This window comes from Cricetulus griseus, chromosome 2, assembly GCF_003668045.3.
Source record: "Cricetulus griseus strain 17A/GY chromosome 2, alternate assembly CriGri-PICRH-1.0, whole genome shotgun sequence".
Classification (NCBI taxonomy): Eukaryota; Metazoa; Chordata; class Mammalia; order Rodentia; family Cricetidae; genus Cricetulus; species Cricetulus griseus.
In genome coordinates, this window is record NC_048595.1 from 314,175,937 (window position 1) to 314,196,335 (window position 20,399).

The following is a 20,399-nucleotide window of genomic DNA, read 5'->3' on the forward strand; positions in this document are numbered from 1 at the left end:
TGAAAAGTAGGCATTGCAGAGCAACATGAACTCCATTTTTATGTTTATTTAAAAAATAATGTGAAGCCAGGTTTAGACCCCTAAGGGTGTATTAAAAAAAAAAAAGTGGGTAGTGGTAACGATTAATCCTAGCACTTGGGAGGCAGAGGCAGGTGACCTGGTTTACAGAGTGAGTTATAGCCCTGGCTATAACTCAGAAACCTGTCTCAAAAGAACAAAAACAACTGTTAAAAAAAAAAGGTGTGTGTGTGAGTGTATGTGTGTATTTGTATGTGTGTGTGTGTGTGTGTGTGTGTGTGTATTTGGGGGGGGAGCAACACACCCTGTCTAGAATGGCAGGATTTTCCCTTCTTCTCCCTCCTTCACACAAATAAACACACAGCCTGAAAGAAGTTGTTTTTTAAAAAGCCCCTGTATTAATTATAAATCAGTCATACAACAAAATAATTTTTAAAGCCACAAATACAGCCAGTCTATAACGTAAGTCTGGAGTCATGTATCTCTGCAATGGTTGTAGCCTCTCCAAACAGGTGTGCAGACTTTATTTCCATATTTGATAACAGGTGAATAAAACTGACAATAAATATTCCAACAATAGTTTTTAAAAAATACAAAGTGGTGCCAGGCGTTGGTGGTGCATGCCTTTAATCCCAGTACTCGGGAGGCAGAGGCAGGCGGATCTCTGTGAGTTCGAGGCCAGCCTGGTCTACAAGGGCAAGTTCCAGGACAGCCTCCAAAGCCACAGAGGAAACCCTGTCATGAAAAACAAAACAAGCAAACAACAACAGCAACAAAAAACTAAGTTGTACCTGAGAGCAGGCAGAGGGCTATTTGGTGGAGAGGGAGGAAAAATAGGGGTACGCAGGAGGGGAAAGGAGGTGGGGGAGGGAATATGACTGATGGGGAGGGGAACTGGTACTATAATGATGTATTATCATGAAAATGTCTTAAGTTTGCATCATAGAGTTTAAAAAAGTAACTTTGAAAATAAAAAACACTAAGTGGTAAATGTCATTTTGCAGTTGGCAAAATACTGTTGCCCACAGTAAAAAAAATTATACAAAGTTTGTATTTACATGTTCAATATCCTCATTCCCTTTTTCTCGACTAATAGACATACAAAACCACAAAGGAGTAATAAAGGAGCCGAAAATCCCAATAAACCAATAGACAAACTGCATAACAAACTGACCATAGAGAGGCCCAAAACACTGCTATTGGTTTTCCTTTTCAAATGTTACTATGTGTCCTGGTGGGCAGAAGCAGCATTCGGCTCCATGGTTCTGTGCATGCAGACATCATTGAGGTTTGCAGAGCAGCCCCCTGGTATCTGAGTTCTGGTTACTGAAGCCCAGGGCTTCTGATGAAATGGTGCCAGACTGTAACCACGAGCATTTGGATTCTATTGTCCAGTACAAACTCACTGTTGCTGGTTAGAATTCTGGAGAGGAAATTCATTCACAGTTAGTCTCCTCACCTTCCACATCTGAAGAGTCAGTCAACTAGACTGAAGCTCTACGAGGGTCTCAGTCCTCACAAGGCTGTGATGGGCCAGTTGCAGAAGAAATCGCTTCAGCTAGGAACTTAGTCTTCTTGCCGGGTGTAGCTGGTGCAAGTCACTGGATTTCTGCCTTCTCGTCACCTCCACAAAATGTGCTACTCTCAGTTCATTCAGTTTCCAGGACATCAGAGTAGCAGAATTCTGATACGGATGTCCATGCTTTTGATCAGTGCTGAGACCAGCTTGGTTAGAAAATGACAGCCCTGTGTCGTTGCATCCCCACCCCTTGTACACACACACCGTTAAGCAGACTTGGCACCCTCAGGTACCGCTCAATAGGAGGTTTTAACACTGGTTGAACTTGAAGAGTAAGAGCTGGATTTCCTGGAGAACTTGTTGGAGGTGAGGGATACCTGCATGCGTTTCACTGTACGGACGCTTCGACAGAGGAGTGCGTTTTTGGCATGATCCCTGAAATCTTGTGAAACAAAGTAATAGACAAAAGGGTCAATGCAGCTGTTGAGGGTCGACAGGCAGAGGGCGACAAGGTAGAGGGCATAGACGTGACTCTGGCCTTGGCTTTTAATTAGGAAATAATGCACCACAAGCAGGAGGTTGCTAGGAGTGAAGCAGATGAAGTACATGGCCAGGACAGTGACAATGAGTCGGATAGCCCTCTGCCTTTTCTTCTCGGAGTGTTCATCCATGGCAGAAGAACGCAGTGTTTTGATCATGAGTACGTAGGCAGATGCAGTAAGTAAGGCTGGGAACAGAAAGACTCCAATGGCCAGGGAGAGGAAGTAATTGAACATGTCCCCCACCAATACCTCCTCAGGCAGCACGTCATGACAGGTGGTGATATTCAAGGCTGGAATGTAGATGGTCTGCTTCATGACATACAAGGGGATGGTGACCAGAAAAATCAGGAGCCAGATTGCCAGGGAGACACCAATGGCAATGTTGGTCTTCTTTCTGGAGTGTCCCATGGGGTTCACTATCACCCAGTACCTCTGCACGCTGAGGCAGGTCATGAAGAGGATGGAGCAGTACATGTTGCCATAGAAAAAGCCAATGAGCACCTTGCAAAACGCACCCCCATAGATCCAGTTGTTGCCATGTAGGTGGTAGGCGATCTTCAAGGGGAACCAGATGACAGAGAGGAGGTCTGCCAAGGCCAGATTGGCCATGTAAATCACAGCAGGGTGCTTTTTCTTCGTCCGGAAAAGGAAGACCCAGAGGGCCATGCCATTGCTAGGCAAACCAATCACAAAGACAATGGTGTAAATGACCGGAAGAAAGACAGTAGTCATCTTCCCAGTGAGAACTGATGTAGAGAACTCATCAATGGAAAAGCCTGGTTCTACTGTAACTCCTTCCCCAGAGATTGGAGGAGGGGTGTTCAATCTGCCGATAATACTTCTTCCTTTACCGTTGCGTCCTGTACAAAGAAGGCAGAGCGGAGTCATTACTGAGATAAATGGTCCAACAACAGCACTGCTTTGCTTAAATGAAAAATTTCAGACCAACATGGCCAGATGCTAATTGAGGATTGCAAATAATATTTTCAGTATTGAGCAGAGCAGGTTGCCTGCAGTTGATTTTTAATACTTAAGCACGCTAGGCAATTATTATATCACTAAACTACATCTCCAGGCCCAGAGATGAGATTTTGCTTTAACTGTGGGAGTCTGGAGTTGCATGTAGAACACTGACTTCTAGGAATCTTAAAGCTGACAGTATTTTCTATTTATTTTTTAAAAGTAGCTACACTCATTAGTTCTGTTATTTAATTATACATTCATCTATGTCTATGAATGAGTCAGTCAGTTTAAAACAACAACAACAACAACAGAATCTCTAGCGCTGTGGTTCTCAACCTTTCTAATGCTGCAACCCCTTAATACAGTTCTTCATGCTGTGGTGAGCCCCAACCATAAAATTTTCATTGCTGCTTCATAATGGTAATTTTGCTACTGCTATGAATCATAATTTAAATATCTGATATGCAGGATATCTGATATGTGGCTCTGTTCTCATTGTCCATCTATACTACTCTGGTCTTAAGTAAGAATCCAACTTGGCTATCAGGAATGCTATCCCAGACACCAGCTTAGGGAGTTTCCAGGACCATAGGGACATCCCCTTGTCCACCCACAAGAATTACACTACTACAATGGGCAGGCACGAAGGTAGGCATTTCCCATCTGTATGTTGGCTTTATAAACACCCTCCCATGGAGCTCAGTTGGCAGGCAAGCCTTTAGTATCACTGTACATGTGTGCTCTGACTTGACTTTCAAGCATGTAACAGCAAGTTTTAACTCAGGGTGCTTGCCCCATACTTGATCATATGACTTGATCATGCAGAACCACAGATAAACCTGGGTGTGGAGCACATGCCCATAGCCTCAGCTACTTAGAAAGCTGAGGGAATGGATTGTTTTAGATTAGGAATTTGAGAGCAGCCTGGGTGACATGCCTTTGGCTCCCATCAAAGGCAAAGCACAACAGAATTGAACCCACCAACAATGGCTGACACACCCATTCTTCATCCTGCCCCAACCTGTATGCACTCATGGACCTGAAGGAGGAGGCAAGGACACGAAAGAAATTTTACTTTAGTGATGAGCCTGAGGCCCCTACCATGAAGAAATACCTGCACATTGTTTGTATACCAAGGAAGATAGTAGACCTCTCCTGACTTTCCCTAATCTAATGTATGCTCAGCTATCACCTGATACTCTTCCCGCTCCAGACTCAAGGTCTGCAGGACTGTTCCCTTGGGAAGGTTTCTCCAGGTAGGGCAATGAAGGGGAGTGGAGGAGCATTGGAGGTTACAGAGACCAACAGTTCATTTTCCACTTACTGCAGAAAAATGAAGGAGCCCTGTGACCACAAGAAGGAAGTTCATGTCCTAATGCCCAGTAGACAAGGAGCTTAGCAGCCCTAACAATCTTAAAAACATCATCTTGGGGGATGAGGGGGTTGGCGGCATATGCCTTTAATACCATCACTCAGGAGGCAGAGGCAGGTGGATCTCTGTGAGTTTGAGGCCAGCCTGGTCTACAGATCGAGTTCCAGCACAACCTCCAAAGCAATACAGAGAAACCCTGTCTCAAAAAACCAAAAAAAAAAAAGGGGGGGGGCAAAAGGGTGGGTCTGGAGAGGTGGCTCAGCCATTGGGAGCACTGACTGCTCTTTTTTTTTTAAAGCCAGGCGTTGGTGGCGCACGCCATTTTTTTTTTTTTAAGATTTTATTTATTATGTATACAACATTCTGCTTCCATGTATATCTGCACACCAGAAGAGGGCACCAGATCTTATAATGGGTGGTTGTAAATCATCATGTGGTTGTTGGGAATTGAACTCAGGACCTCTGGAAGAGCAGCCAGTGCTCTTAACCTCTGAGCCATCTCTCCAGCCCCCACTGACTGCTCTTCCAGAGGACTCGGGTTCAGTTCCCAGCATCCACATGGTGGCTTACAACTGTCTGTGATTTTGAGGCCAGCTAGTCTACATAGAGATCCTATCTCTAATTAATTGATTAAAAATTAAAACAATATTGCTAAGGAGGTAGGAATGTAGCTCAATTGGTAGAGTGCTTGCCTATCTTGCACCAGTCACTGTCATCCCAGCACTCAGGAGGTAGAGGCAGGAGGACTATAAATTCAAGGGTATCCTCAGCTGCATAGTGAGTTTGAGGCCAGTCTGGGATACATGTCATAAAAAGATTATTCCTGAATATTACAATATTCAGACACTGAATTGTATGCCTCCATGAAAAATATGTTCTGAGTGGTAACCTAGTATTCAGTACATGGATCCATAATGAAATATTGTTTCACAAAATAGGAATTATCCTTATTACACAGAATGCATGTTGGTCCACTGGAGTGTTTTTCTAAGTCACAAACTAATTCTGAAGAACCTCAAGAAAACAGTGATGATGTGTTTACAGGTTTTGGTTTTTGTTTTCTTTGACCATGACAAAACAATTGCAAGGCAATCTACATAGGATTAAAGGCATCTTTAGTTCTAGCATAGTGTCATAATCTCTTTAGAGTCTCTCAACCTCTGGCAGAGTCCAGACATACCTCTAGATTACAGTGCTCAGCTACCCACATCCGTGGAAGATCTGAGGGGGACCCAGAGCACGGCTCCTCTACTTGTTTCTATGGGACCTCAGACTGGAACAGTGAGTGCCCAAGACCACACATACAACCACAAAGAATTACAAGAACAAGGTGGCCACCATACAGGTTGACACTAACTCATTGTGGGTTTGGTATTGCTGTCAGCACTGTACACATGGAACCTGTATCACATCACAAGAAACCAGACAAGGCAAGTAGTACTATTATGTCCCCATTTTATAGATAGAGACACTAAGGCATAAATTAGTAAGCTGAGAAATGTCTCAAAATTAAACAGGTAGGGAGATTACACTCTAGCCTTAGCGCACTACTAGAATCCATGGTTTTGCTCACTATGCCCCACCACTCTTAACTGATACTACACATAGGAACTCATAGAGATCAAGCCAATCTTCATGGACTCTACCCACACACACACATCTTCTCAACAGAATATCTCAAATTTTAAATTAAAAGTCGCCTTCTTTAAAATGAGCTCCCTGGGGACTGGAGAGATAGCTTAGCACTACTCTTAGATAGTTAAGAAGTTAAGAGCACTACCTTCTCTTCCAAAGATCCTGAGTTCAATTCCCAGCAACCACATGGTGGCTCACAACCATTTGTGATGGATCTGGTGTCCTCTTCTGGCCTGTAGGCATACATACAGGCAGAATACTGTATATATAATCAATAAATATCTTTAAAAATGAGCTCCTTCACTAATTCACATGATCTGCAAGCCATTTAGAGGTATAAAAGAATCTTGTAAATCCTCCACAGCTGCCCAGAGGGTGGTGTATATAGCACAGCTGACTGTGAGCAGCAGACAAAGGCATCCAGACCCGAAACAGCCCACCAGGCACTGATTCAGTGGGTGTATTGGTTATTTTTCTACCACTGTGATAAAAAGCCATGACCAAGGCAACTTATAGAATTTAGGTCTACAGTTTCTGAGAGATTGAAAAGCACCATGGTGGGGAGCATGGCGTCAAGCTACAGGTATGGCAGCAGGAACAGAGCTCACATCTTCAAACACTAGCAGGAAGCTGAGAGGCAAAATTGAAAGTGGCAGAGACCTTTAATCACAAAGCCTGCCCCAAAAGACATGCTTCCTCCAGCAACACCATACCTCACACACCCCCCAAACAGCACCACCAACTCGAGAATGGGTGTTCAAATACTTGAGCCTGTGGGGGACAGTCTCATTCCAAGCACCACAGTGAGTCACCCTGAACTTCTGTGGGCAGTGGCTGAGATCTTAGAGTTCTCATAAAGACACTCCATTTTCTTCAGTTCCCAAAGAAAGTTACATAATGTTCTCTAGAAAGGAAGGACTCTAGGCCTAGACATTGCCTGTTTATAGTTACCAGGGTCACAAACAAGAGGTGATTAAACACTCTGAAGAAACCTTGCTGGGATGGACTCTGACCTCATCAGGTTCAAAGTCCATCTGGGCAGCTGTAACAAAGAGATAAGAGATGAGCAACTACAAGCATCAAGATGGCTCTATGAGTAAAGGCACTTGGTGTACCAAGCCTGCCCACCTGACTCCCAACCCCAGAACACAGGTGGTTGAGAGAAACAAGTCCCACAAGTTGTCTGCTGATCTCCCCAGGTACCACGACATGTACACACACACACACACACACACACACACACACACACACACAGGGGGAGGGAGGGAAATATGGGAATGTAATGAAAGAAAGAGAAGGTGGCTTAAACATATGCATTCCTCAGTGTTGTGTGGTGTATGGAATGTATGAAAATCAGCGATGGGAGTCCCAGCATGGTTAGGCTCTGGTGAGGGCTCTCTTCCAGGCTGCAGGTTGCCAGCTCTGGCTGTATTCTCACAAGCCTTAGTTTTCTTGTTGATGGGATTGACAGCATATAACCGAGGGAGGAGGTGTGAGGCAGGTCATTACACTTCTTCATCTATAGGGAAGCAGCAGAAGAGGTGAAGGCTGTGCTCCGCCTGCTTCCGCCTGTTTATTCAGGCTGAGACTCCAGCTTATGGGATGGTGCTGTGCGCTTTCAGGATAGATATTCCCTCCTAGTTAAAACTGTTCTGAAAACACCCTCATAGACACACCCAGAAGTGTGCTTCTTCGGTGAGTCTAATCCCGCCATGATGGCAATGAAGACCAGTCAGGACAATACCCAAGAGGATGGAAAACATGTCCACACAAAAACTTGCACACCGACCCTCAAAGCAGTAGTATTTATAATAGCCCTAAATAGAAACAACCCAAATGTCCATGAGCAGAACAGATAAACAAAATGAGGACTGTCCACACAATGGAATGGTATTTAGCAACAACTAGAAAGACAAAGTATTAAAGCCAGACATAATAATGCATGTGTCTTGTCCCAGCACTCGGCAATTGGAGGTGCTTCTTGCCAGTAATCAAATGTACTCAAAATGACCACAGAGATGATCACAATTCCGTAAGTATACCAAAAGCCACCGAACTCTCTTTAGACAGGCTAATTGTGTATTATGCAAATAGTTTGGCATAGAGAATCTAATAAAGCTATTAAAAGTAACAGAGAGATGGACTGGGAAATGGCAAGGGACAGAGATGAAACACATCTAGACAAGGGCTAATAATAGCTGGCACTGAGTGGATTAACTATTAAGAGTCTACTGCCAAGGGGTTAAATGGTCTCCTATAACAAAATGTGTAGCACGTCAGTGAAGTTCATGTCAAAAGAGAGACCAAAAAACGTATTAAGTAAGAATGATAAAATAAAGAGGAACAAGGAAAGACTTTATAACATAAGAAATATTGCTTAGGCTAAAAGTAAATACTATTTCAAAAAAAAAAAAAAGCAGGAGAAAGAAAAAGTAGTGGGAATAGGAGAAGGCATTAACCTTAGATTATCTCAAGATCCAGCCTAGACATAGCATTCCAAGGGCTGGAATGCAGCTCAGTGGTAAAAGCCTAGCTCGGACAAGGCTTGATTTCCAGCCCATCTTCCCAACCCCCACCACACATACAAAACAGAGCTGGGAGTCCCACCTTTAAGCCCAGCACTAAAGAGTCTGAGACAGAAGATCATGAGATCCAAGCAAGTCTGGGCTATACACCATGATCCTAGAGCAAAACAAACAAACAAACAAACAGTAACGCTGTTTACTCTAAGCCATTCTGTGACACTGTTCAAAGGTCTCTGAGGCAAGGGCTCTGTCCATTCTGTATTGTATACCAAACTGCTGCTATCCCAGAATCTAGCTGTAAACCAGGCATAGTGTTTTAGAACTGAGCAGAGACTGTAATGAATATGAAGTGTGGACACATACTGAGTACCTGGCTCTGAGGGTGTCTAACTTCTAGGGCTACAATCAACAGTTCCTGCCAAGCATACAAAAACACACCCACCAACAGACACTGGGCAAACCGGAAACAGGCCTGTTATCAGCTTTGTTCCTAATTCACCATATCCTTAGCCCTAAGAGTAGACACTCACCTCCCAACAGGAAATTCACTGTCAACTGAAAAGAAATAAACAACAACAAAAAGATAAAATATTAAATTCTCATCTGCATAATAAGATTCTAATGTGGCCCAGCAGTGGATCGGGATAGGGGGAGGGGGTCTAATTTGCAAAATCTTAAATCTAGGAAACTCTCACCAAGCTATAAAAATGTCTGTTTCGGGCTGTAGAGATGGCTCAGAGGTTAAGAGCACCACCTGCTCTTCCAGAGGTTCTGAGTTCAATTCCCAGCAACCACATGGTGGCTCATAGCCATCTATAATGAGATCTGGTGCCCTCCTCTGGCCTACAGAGATATATGCAAGCAAATACTGTATACATAATAAATAAATAAATCTTTAAAAAAAAAAATGTATGTTTCCTTGAAGTACAACGGCTGGGAAGGGCCATATTCTTTCTGTGTTAGGTGTTCCGCCACACAGAGTGCAAACTAACAGTCTTTTTGAAAGTAATTTGGCAAATGTATCAAAAGTTAAAATGTGCTTGTCTTGAGCTGCAATTTACTTCAGGGAGCTGTCTCACACTGACAGTGCTGTGGAGAACATTTGCTCAACCATTGTTTACCATGCTGTAACAAAAATGAGCATCTGGGGGTCAAAAGGGAAACTATTCATATAGTTTATGAGAGCTGTAACTCTCCTACAAAAGCATGGACAGAAGTCTGTCTTCTGACCAAAAATAGATTTATTTTCAAAAAACACAAATAAACCATAGGACAGTAATTGCAGGATGGTCTCTCTGTTGCTTAAAGAACTTCAGCTCATAGTGCACATGATGGCGCTTTCCCAGGCTCCTCACCCCAAAGTTCTTTTGCTTTTGGGAGCACAGGCTGAAAAAGGAAAGGGTTTACTTGCAGATCATGCCTCTCTAGGTACACTTTTAGCAAACCTCATAAACTGGATTTTTTTTCCCGCCAGGATGACTGTTTTCCTCAATGTTTGTCCAGATAATAAAACCATAAGAAAGTCAAATACAGACTCCACAAGATATGAGCTTCCAAGGTTAATTAGTAACATAAAGAAAGCAAAGGACCAACCTAAAGTCCCCATCTCCACCTTCATTGCACAGTTCTCTCATACCACAAGGCTTTGGAAACATCCCTTTCGTCTATTCACAAAACACGAATTTAAAAAGATGAAGCCAGGGCTTGCTGGTGCTGGTCTATAATTGAAGCTATTCAGGATGAGGAAGTAAAACCCAAAGTTCAAGGTCTGCCTGGGTTACCTAGTGGATTCGAGAAGAGTTTGGGCAATTCAAAGAGACTTTCCTCAAAATAAAATGTAAAATTAGGGCTGGGCCTCTAGCTCAGTGGCAAAGTGCTTTGCTAACACACAGGAGGACCAGGGTTAGTACCTAATAAATGGGAGGGAGGGGGGCAGTGCATAAGTCCATGTTTTAATGCCATTAAAAATGTGTTACTGGATGTCTGTGAATTTGAGACCAATCTGGTCCTCAAGAGCTAGTTCCAGGACAGCCTCCAAAGCCACAGAAAAACCCTGTCTCAAATCCCATGCCCCCCCCAAAAAAAAAGTGTTACTGACCTTAACATAATAAAACCCCATATGTGAACAAGACTTTCTATATGTCAGAAAATCAAAATGTTAGTAGTGGTTATATTAAGTACCAATGTTTAGGGTGATTTCATTACATTTCTCCTTTCATTTCTCCTCTTTCTATTTTTCCTTTACAGTGACCACATATTACATTTATAATTTTAAAAAAAATGGTGTCAGGAGCTGGAGAGATGGCTCAGCAGTTAAGAGCACTGGCTGCTCTTCCAGAGGACCCAGGTTCAATTCTCAGCACCTACATGGTGCCCACAATTCTAGTTCCAGCGCATCTGACCTCCTCACAAAGACATGAATGCAGGCAAAAACACCAATACACATAAACTTTTAAAATTAAACTAAAACAAAAATCTTGTCTGGGCATGATGGTACATGTAATGCCATCATTCAAGAGAATTGCTGCAAGTTCAAAGCCAGTGTGGTCAACACAGAGAATTTCAGGGCCAGCCAGTGATTCACAGTCTGCCTATCTCAAAGAAAAAGAAGAAAGGGGTACAGAACAAAAACCCACAAACAACCACAAAACCCTCCAAACCAGAAAAGAACCAGTCAGTACAACTGGAAAGGACTGACTGTGTCTTGGGAAGTGTCTCAGGCCCTAGCCAGTGAAAAGCCCAGGGTTAGATGCCCAGCTTGACAAGAAATCAAAAAACAAATAAATGTGGAGATGAAAGGGGGTAGATAGTAACAATGACTGTGTTGGAGACAAGTTGACTTAAATGTCACATTGTAAGTTCAATGCTCCTCCCCTCCCCTGAAAAAATGAGGTTTTTTGTTGTAGGTTGGGACCCTTTCTGTGAAGCAATCTTTTGGAGGTAGAGAAAAGCAAATTCAGTCTGCTCTTTCACAAATCAAAGAGCACACAGAAAGACTGACCAGAGTGGCATGAGCAAAGACGTCCAGTAACTCACAGGAAATGCTTTCAAGGTGCCCGGTATTCCTAACCAAAATTAATTTTAATTTGGAGGAAAACTGTTACTAGACTAACTCCTTTGGAAAGTTACCAGCTATGGAGCGTTAAGAATGCAGAGAGAAAAACCAAGGTGGGATATTAAGTAGCTCGGGTTAACAAGTAACCTGATTTTTTTGTTGTTGTTAAATCAAGTTCACACTATATGCCAGGAACCTCTCTCTCCCCAACCCCCTCACTCTGTAAACAAAGGGAGCCAAATAATCAGGGTATGCTTCCTATCATGTGTGAATCATAAAAGGACTTATAATCAGTTCCAACCACTTTTTTTTTTTAAATTTACACACACTAACCTTTGCCCCTGAATTTTAAATTTCCTTCTTTCCTCTTTCTTCCTTTCTTCCTTTCTTCCTTTCTTCCTTCCTTCCTTCCTTCCTTCCTTCCCTGCTTCCTTCCTTCCTTTCTTTCTTTCCTTTTCTTCCTTTTGTTTTGTTTTTCGAGACAGGGTTTCTTTGTGAAACATTCCTAGCTGTCCCAGAATTCACTCTGTAGACCAGGCTGGCCTCACAGAGATCCTCTGACTCCCGAGTGTTGGGACTAAAGGCGTGCTTTACCAACACCCGGCGAATGACAGGCAAACGAAGAGAGGTTAGACATTATTCCACAACATCTTTACCGGAGGGTTAAAAGTGAGAAAAGGCCTTTTACAGGACACCTGCAAGTTTAGCGGGAGAAATGAAGATGCCAGGTCTCGTTTTGCATCACAGTTGCTCTACCGACGGCTGTAAACACCCCCACCCCATCCTAGCTCAGCCCACCTCACCCTAGACTGCAGTGGCCTCCTTGGCTTCTGGAGGCGCCAGTTAGAGCAGCACCACCCGCCCAAGCACTCGAAGCACCGCCCTGGACCGCTCTCTTGCAGTACTGTTCCTGAGGCTTGACAGCCGCAGCTCTAGTCCTGGGTGGCTGCCAGTGTGTGCGCCGGGTGGCGGGAAGGTCTCGAAATATGTAGGCCAGAATGTCACCTGATCGAATGGGGGGGGGACCTGAAAGTTCCCGTTTTACCACCACTCAAACCTGCTGAGTTTCTTACCCAGCGTATCCACCGCGATGCCAGGAACTGCGGCCCGGAGTGGGTCTTGAACGCTGTGGTTCCACCCCCAAGGAAAGGGTTCAGTGGGTGGGTGCGAGAGCAAAACGCGAGGTGGGAACTTCCCAGGGTTCGAGCTTTCACTCACTCCAGCCGGCTTTGAGCCACCAACTGGCTATAACCCGGGGGTCCAGTACGACCAGGCCGGCCGGAGGTAGTTCACAGGGTCCTCGAAAAATTCTTAATGACTCAGTGTTTGCAACAAAACGACCCCAGGAAAGAGAGGCTGAATCCTCAGAGCACCCCAAAGACGCGGACGCTCCTTCCTTGCCTCTCCCGAACTACACCGACAGGTAGAAATTGGAAGTGCCCAGACCATGATTGCCTCTAGCACGTCCTTGGGGGACACTTCCAGGTGTCCCAGATGAAGGGTCCGGGCTCCCGATCAAAGCTACTGAGGGAGACCAGGGGTGCGCGGAGAAGTGCGCAACTGTCCCGCTTCCACCAGGAACCGAGAGCGTTCCCCGGCAGCCCGAGCCTTCCCGGTGCAAGTTCCTCACCTTGGACGGTCCGGTTGCAGGAGACCGAGGCCGCCAGAAGGATGACGCCTCCCAGGAGCCAAGCTAGGCTCAGACTTCGCATCCTCGCAGCAGCCCGGACGTCGGGCAGACAGGGAATCCCACACCACTGGTTCGAAACTCAGAGCCCCACTCGGAGTGCCGTGTCCCCTTCCCCTAAGCCGAGCAGCACCGAGCTTTCCCAGGGCAGGATTCGTTTCAGTGAAACCGGAGCCCCTGGACGCACCTGCGGGAGGCCACGCCCACGAGAGGCCACGCCCCCTTCGAGCGTTTTACGCTGGCCCCACCCCGGGCCATCTGGCTCAGCACCGCCTGCCAGCAGCTCTGATAGCTGGCCCGCGTCCACTTGGCTGCCAGAGTCGCCTACGGGTGGGGCTGGACCGGTGAGGTGGCTACATTGGAATGCAAATGACAGGAAGGTTGGGACCCAGGGTTCTTAGAGCCTGGGCGATGTGTCCAAAACTACCTTTAACCTTTAATTACTTCAGAGGGCCGGTGAGGTCATCCTCTCTCACCTCTTGTGAATGTTAGAAAGCCTAAGCTCACTCACTGCCTTTGTCTTCAGGAATTGGTGTGGAAGGCTTTGTGGTGTAATGGGCAGTACGGGGTCTGAAATGCAAGGAGATTTTTGGTTTTTGTTTTGTTGATTCTTGTCTTGGTTGGCTTTTTGCGAAACATTTCTCCCTCTCCCGCACCCACCTGCCCTCAAACTTGTGGCTATTCTCCTGCCTCAACCTCCTACTTGACAGCCTGTGCCACCAGCATAGCTGCCAGTGAGTTTTTGGTTGAGCAGAAGCAAAGCAGACTGCTGTGGACATCATCCAAAGGGTAGGAAGCCTGTTGACCAATGTCTTTGAACAAACCTGGATTCATGAGCTAGAGCTCATGGAATATGGGTTGAAATAACCCTTGAGTACTAAATGCCAATGGTTCAGTAATGTTAGCTTATCTAATGCCCACTGCATCCTATATGCTCAATCCTCCATCTTCCCATTTTACAGAACAGGAAATGGATCTTAGAAAGTTTGTTGCCTCAAGTTACACAGTTCATAAGCACAGTTTGTAAATGTTCTTCACATTCAAGCTCAAGTGTTGTGAGATAGTCTGTGATCTAACAAATAAACCTTGCCTGAAGATCAGAGTGCAGACCTAAGTCACTAGTTAGCCACAGAGACCAGGCCGTGATGGCACACAGCACTCGGGAGGTAGAGGCTGATGGATCTCTGTGAGTTCAAGGCCACCCTGAGCTAAATGAGAATGAATCTGCCTAAAAGAGAAACAGAACTCACACCTTTGATCCCAGCACTTGGGAGTCACACTCTTCTACTCTTCTACTCCCAGCACTAGGGAGGTGGAGACAGGAGTGACATGCCTGGGCAGAGAGCCTGATGGAAGGTGGGAGGAAACAGGAGCTCAGGGCATTCAGTCTGAGGTTTGGGGATGTAGCTCAGTAATAGAACATGTGCTGAGCATGTCCATGGACCAGAGTTGATCTCCACTGCAGGGACACACACAGGGACAGGAGAGGGATTGGAGACAGGTGCGCATGCCTTTATCATGCTAGTGATGCATCGCTTTAAACTTACTCTTTAAATAGAAGAACAAATGCTAGGTGTGGTGGCACAGACCTGTACTCTCAGTACTCCAGAGATGGAGGCAGGAGCATAAAGAGTTAGAGGCCAGCTGGGCTTAGTAAGACCCTATCTCAAAAATAAGTAAAAGTTAGAATAAATCAAAGCTTACCATTGTTCATTTAAACTGAGGTTCAAATAACAGAGAAGATACTGGAAGGATTCGGATGCAAAAGAGGATCCCATAGAGTGCAGAGTAGGGGAGGGTGATTTCAGTTCAACGTTGAAAGGGCCGGCTGCAGTCCTGGACAGCTCTATGAGATTACCACAGGGGTAGCAGCAGAAAGGCAGAGTGGTTGCTATTTGTCCCAGGTTTGAGGACATCCACCTGGCACGTTGCAGAAGGGGTCCATGCCAGAGTGAAGGATTAGATTGACTCTATATAATCCTCTCAGGAGTCTTGACTGAGCCCATTGTTGGGTTTTTGTTTAAATTAGATGTAAAGAAAAAGAGGAAAGAGGTGGATGATGAGACAGACATATTAACCAGTTTATTATACGGGCCCGGCAGAGTAGAGGGAGTAAGAGAGAAGAGGAACAGGAGAGGCAGAGAGAGTGTGTAGGTGGGAGAAGAGAGAGAGAAGCAGACGAAGAGAGAGACAGCAGCAGGGAAGTTGGAACTTTTAAAGGGAAGACTGCGCATGTGCACTGAGGTTCCACGAATGCCCAGAGTCCTCACGCATGCATGGTGGGTGACGTGGTGATGGCACATCCCTGTGCATGCCCTGACTGTTGTCAGGGAGCGGGGTCTGTCTCTTAAAGAGATATAGCTGATCAGCATTAAAGCCTGAACCTTTCAGTCATCACCAGTGACAGTAATTCATATCTGCACATCCATCAACCAAATGATTACCCCTGTATCCTGTAAGTGTGTAGAATGGAGTTTCTATCTGATGAAAGGTCTGAGTCACACTTCCTCAACATAGCCAATGTATGGTTAGTCTTCTGCTTGTTCCTTCTGGCCCTACAGAGGGGCTCACACAAGCATAGAAATAAAAGGAAGAAAAGCAAATGATCCAGAATAGGCCATGAAAATAGAATGCTTATGGACAGATAAAATATTCATCCCAAGACACATACACACACACACACACACACACACACACACACACACACACACACACACACTGGGAATGACCAGAGAAAGCAGCCCAAGGGATGAGACAATTCTCTTTAATGGAACATCTCTGATGGGTCTTTATGTTTTGGGAATATGAGTGGAACTTAGCTTCCTGTGTGTAGCCCTTGGGTAGAGTCTAGCTCCACTCCCCATTTGCACCTCTGTGACCTTTGATAAATTATTCGCTCTATGTTTTGATTCCTCCTTTTGAAATGGGATTCACATTTTGTCTCATTTAATGACACCCATAAGGATAAAACAGTGGTTCTGATATAATGTAGAACAAAAAGTTCTTTCTCTTTCCTTTCTCTCAGGAGTATCTGTCACACTTCCTGTATGATAGCTTTGGTGTGACTACAAGGCCCACTTTTCAGAAAACTGACTTCTAAAATCAGCAGAGTCTATACTAACCTAAACATCCCTCACACCAATCAATGGGGGAAAGTGGCCAGGTATGATGACACATGCCTTTAATCCTAGCATTCCGGAAGCAGAGGCAGGCAGATCTCTGAGTTCGAGGCCAGTGTGGTCCACAGAGTGAGTTTCCAGGACAAATAGAGCTACACAAAGAAACCCTTTTGGAAGCAAAATAAAACAAACAAACAGAAGTGGGGGGAGAGGAAGCAAACCACAGGTCAGTATTTTAATGCCTTCTCTTTACATTTATTTAGTGTATGTGTGTATATGTGTGTATGTGTACATTTGTACATGTATGACCCTGCATGATTAGCAAAGAAAGTCCTCTTGGTGCCCTTTCTATGGTAAGGTTCAAGTCCCTTCTCTGGAAGGTCAATTCTCCGAGTCTGGGAAGGAACGTGGGAACTTACATCTTTACTCAAGGAAGCACACACCCTGAGGTGTCTATTAGCTGTCCTGATGTATGCTGTTGTCCCAGGACAGTCATTTACAACACCCTTTCCCTGACCTGACCCACCTCAGTTTGGAAAATGCTAAGCATACTTAGCAGAGTCCTGTTCTGAAAGGAAACCAGGCCACTCCAGAAAAGAGATACCCAATTAATCTCTGATGTCCCTTCAGTCTATATAGTCCAACTATAATTATCAGGACTGCATCTGATGTCTGGGTATGATAATGGCCCTTGTACGGTGGCTGTGAGGATTTAGTTTCTTAAATGCCTATGACGTTTTGTGAGCATGGTGCCTGGCACAGAGAGAGCTGCTGTTTGGTGATTGTCTTCAGTGAGAAATCCACCTCTCTTCAGAGAACCACTTGTGGCTTCTAGCTACTTTCAAGATTCACTGACATTGTATAGTCTGAATCACCAAAATTTCCAATAAGTGGTTTTAGTGAACAATGCTATTAGTTAATAATCTCAAGAATATGGTTTCTTGGTCTGGGAATGTAGTTCAGAGGCAAAGAACTCACCTACATACTCAAAGCCCTGGATTTCATCTTCAACCCCACCACAATAATAAATAAATGTGATTTCTTCCAGCTGCCAAAATGAACTACTTTCATAAAAGTCAGTTTGCAGGTGTTTTTTCTCAAATTTTGAGGTCAAGTTTTTTGCTCTTTGTTTTTTTTTTTGTTTTTTTGGGGGGGTTGTTGTTATTTTTGTTTTTTGGTGGTTTTTTGATTCATTTACCTGGAAAGGCTTGAGGTATTGTATGAGGCTGTGAAAGACTAAGGACATAGCTAACTCATGACTGCCTAATTGCCAGAGACATGGGACTTCCTGGTTTTTTTCTCACTCCCTATACCTTGATGAGGACATTTAGAGCATGAGCAAAAAGGTGTGAAATGAAATGGAATCCTGCATTTCTTTGTCAAACACATCTGTCTCTTCCTGGAGAGATGAAGTTCCTGAACTTGTGGGGCCCAGTCAGGTCTAGCTGGAGGAAAAGCTTGTTCTCTTCATTCACTCCTCTATCAAGCATACACGAGGGACAAGGATAGCAATGACTTCTACCCATTAACCCTACAGTCACTTCTCAGGCTCCCAATACCCAACCTAACTGCAGAAACGATACAATTGACCTCCCCAGGCCGGGTCTGCCCTTGATTCTCCTCACTGAACACTTCAAAGTTGTTTCTCGACTGGTGTCTGATCACACCACTGATCCCTCTATAGTGTAGTGACCCTGGATTCATCATCCTTAAATTACTTCCCCAATTGATGCATCCAGTCCTGTGGTCTTAAGTACTGTCCATATATTAACTCCAAATTTCTTTTTCGACTCTAGATCTCTCCCCTACAGACATAACCCATTCATCTAGCATCCTTTAGATCTATCTACAGGCTGCTCTTGTGTCTGCCAGCACCTCGTCTTTCCTTGTAAATCTTCCCATCACTTCAAATCGTGCCTCCACCCCTCTGGCTCTTCAGATAGAAAGACCTTGCTTTGTCCCTGACCATTTTAGGTTTCATATCTGATCTACCAGCAATTCTACTTGAAATCATAACCAAGTAGTGATTGTCTCCTTCCCGAATATATTATTACACTAGCCTGGTGGCTGTGCTCTTTCCTTTCTGCTCTAACTGTCTGCTTCCATTGGTCTTCCCTCAGTGTAGCAGTTAGAGTGAATCTGTTGAAATGGCTACCAAAACAGTTCACTTCCTTGGAGAATTAAAGTGTTCCCCACTTCTGTCTGCATAAAACACAAAATTTCACAGGTAAACTCATGCTTTCTCTCCCCTGATTTGCATACACACAGTGTATGGTCTTATCTTCTAATATTTCTTTCCTCACTGGTTTCTAGGCCAAGTATGCCTCCCCCCATTCCTCTGTACAGGATACCTCCTGCTTAGTGTGCCTTCTCTCAGATGCCTCTAGCCATCCCTCTGGGTGTTGGCTTTCTTAAACTTACAGATCCTTAGAGCTGGAAGGTACTTAGAAGCTAGACGTGCCCCCTTCACTTAACATTTCCTGACTTGCATATACACTGGAGCTGAGAGATCTGGATGACAGCCAAAGACTGAACTGATAATGACATCATTACCCCCAAAAATAATCTCCCATGATAATTATTTCTGGCATTAGTGGCCAACTATTTCCAGACTTATGATCTTGGGTTTTCTTTATTTAAAAAAATATTTTTGTCGGGCATTGGTGGCGCACCCTTTTAATCCCAGCACTCGGGAGGCAGAGGCAGGTGGATCTCTGTGAGTTCGAGGCCAGCCTGGTCTCCAGAGTGAGTGCCAGGACAGGCTCCAAAGCTACACAGAGAAACCCTGTCTCGAAAAAAAAAATAATAATAATTTTTGTTGCTGTTTTTCATGACAGGGTTTCTCTGTGTAGCTGTGGCTATCCTAAAACTGGCTCTGTAGATCAGGCTGGCCTCCAACTCACAAAGATCTGCCTGCCTCTGCCTTCCAAGTGCTGGGATTAAAGACATTCACCACTATACTCAGCTTTTTTTTTTTTTTTTTTCCGAGACAGGGTTTCTCTGTGTAGCTTTGGAGTCTATCCTGGCACTCGCTCTGGAGACCAGGCTGGCCTCGAACTCACAGAGATCCTCCTGCCTCTGCCTCCCGAGTGCTGGGATTAAAGGCCTGTACCACCAATGCCCGGCTTACCCTCAGCTTTTAAAAATACATATATTTATTTTATTTAATGTGTATGAATGTTTTGCCTACAAGTATGTCTATGCACTACATACTTTCCAGGTGTCCACAGAAGTCAGAAAAGGACATAGGATCCCTGGAACTGGAGTTACAGACATTTCTAGCCACCATATTGCTAGGAACGAATCCTGGGTCCTCTGAAAGAACAAGTATTCTTTACTCCTGAACCATCTCTTTAGGCCCAGTTTTCTTAATTTTTTTATACTTTATTTAACATTATTTTATGTGATTTGGTGTAAGGATACCAGATCCCCTGGAGGTACAGACAGCTGTGAGCTGCCATGTAGATGCTGGGAATTGAACCCGGGTCCTCTTGAAGAGCTGCCACTGCTCTTAACCACTGGGCCATCTCTCCAGCTCCCAGTTTTCTTAATTTTTAAACTTGGATTTTTTTCTGCCATATAAAGTAGAATATTTTTTACATTTATTGTGTGCACATATTCGCATGCATATGTGAGTCTGTGATGCTGACTGTGTCCTGGCATTCATTTAGAGGTCAAAGTAGGATGTGAGAGTTTGTTCTTTCCTCCACCATGTGGATTCCAGAGAAAGAACTCAGGTGGTCAGTCCTTGAAGCAAGTTCCTTTATCTGCTGAACCGTCTCACCAGCCCCCCTGGAGAAAATACTTTTAAGGAAAACAGTTAGGGGAGACTGTCATATTTGGGTCGGGACTTTTGACAGGAGCTATGTGGTAGCAGTCAGTCATGACCTCATGGGTGGTAGAGCTGCAAATGTTCCTGCTGTGCAGAGCAGAACTGGCTCCCTCCTCAGAGCCATCTGTTGTC

The 20,399-nt window shown here is 44.6% G+C and overlaps 1 protein-coding gene across 1 annotated transcript; it reads right to left on the reverse strand.

The window, feature by feature from the left end:
* Positions 1-864: 864 nt before the first annotated feature.
* Positions 865-13,519, reverse strand: F2rl1 (F2R like trypsin receptor 1; the record flags this gene model as incomplete). Its single annotated transcript, XM_027401700.2, is given in 2 exon segments — positions 865-2,939; positions 13,260-13,519. Coding segments are annotated over 2 exon segments (1,188 nt in total). The 5' UTR covers positions 13,342-13,519.
* Between the last annotated feature and the right edge of the window lie 6,880 nt (positions 13,520-20,399).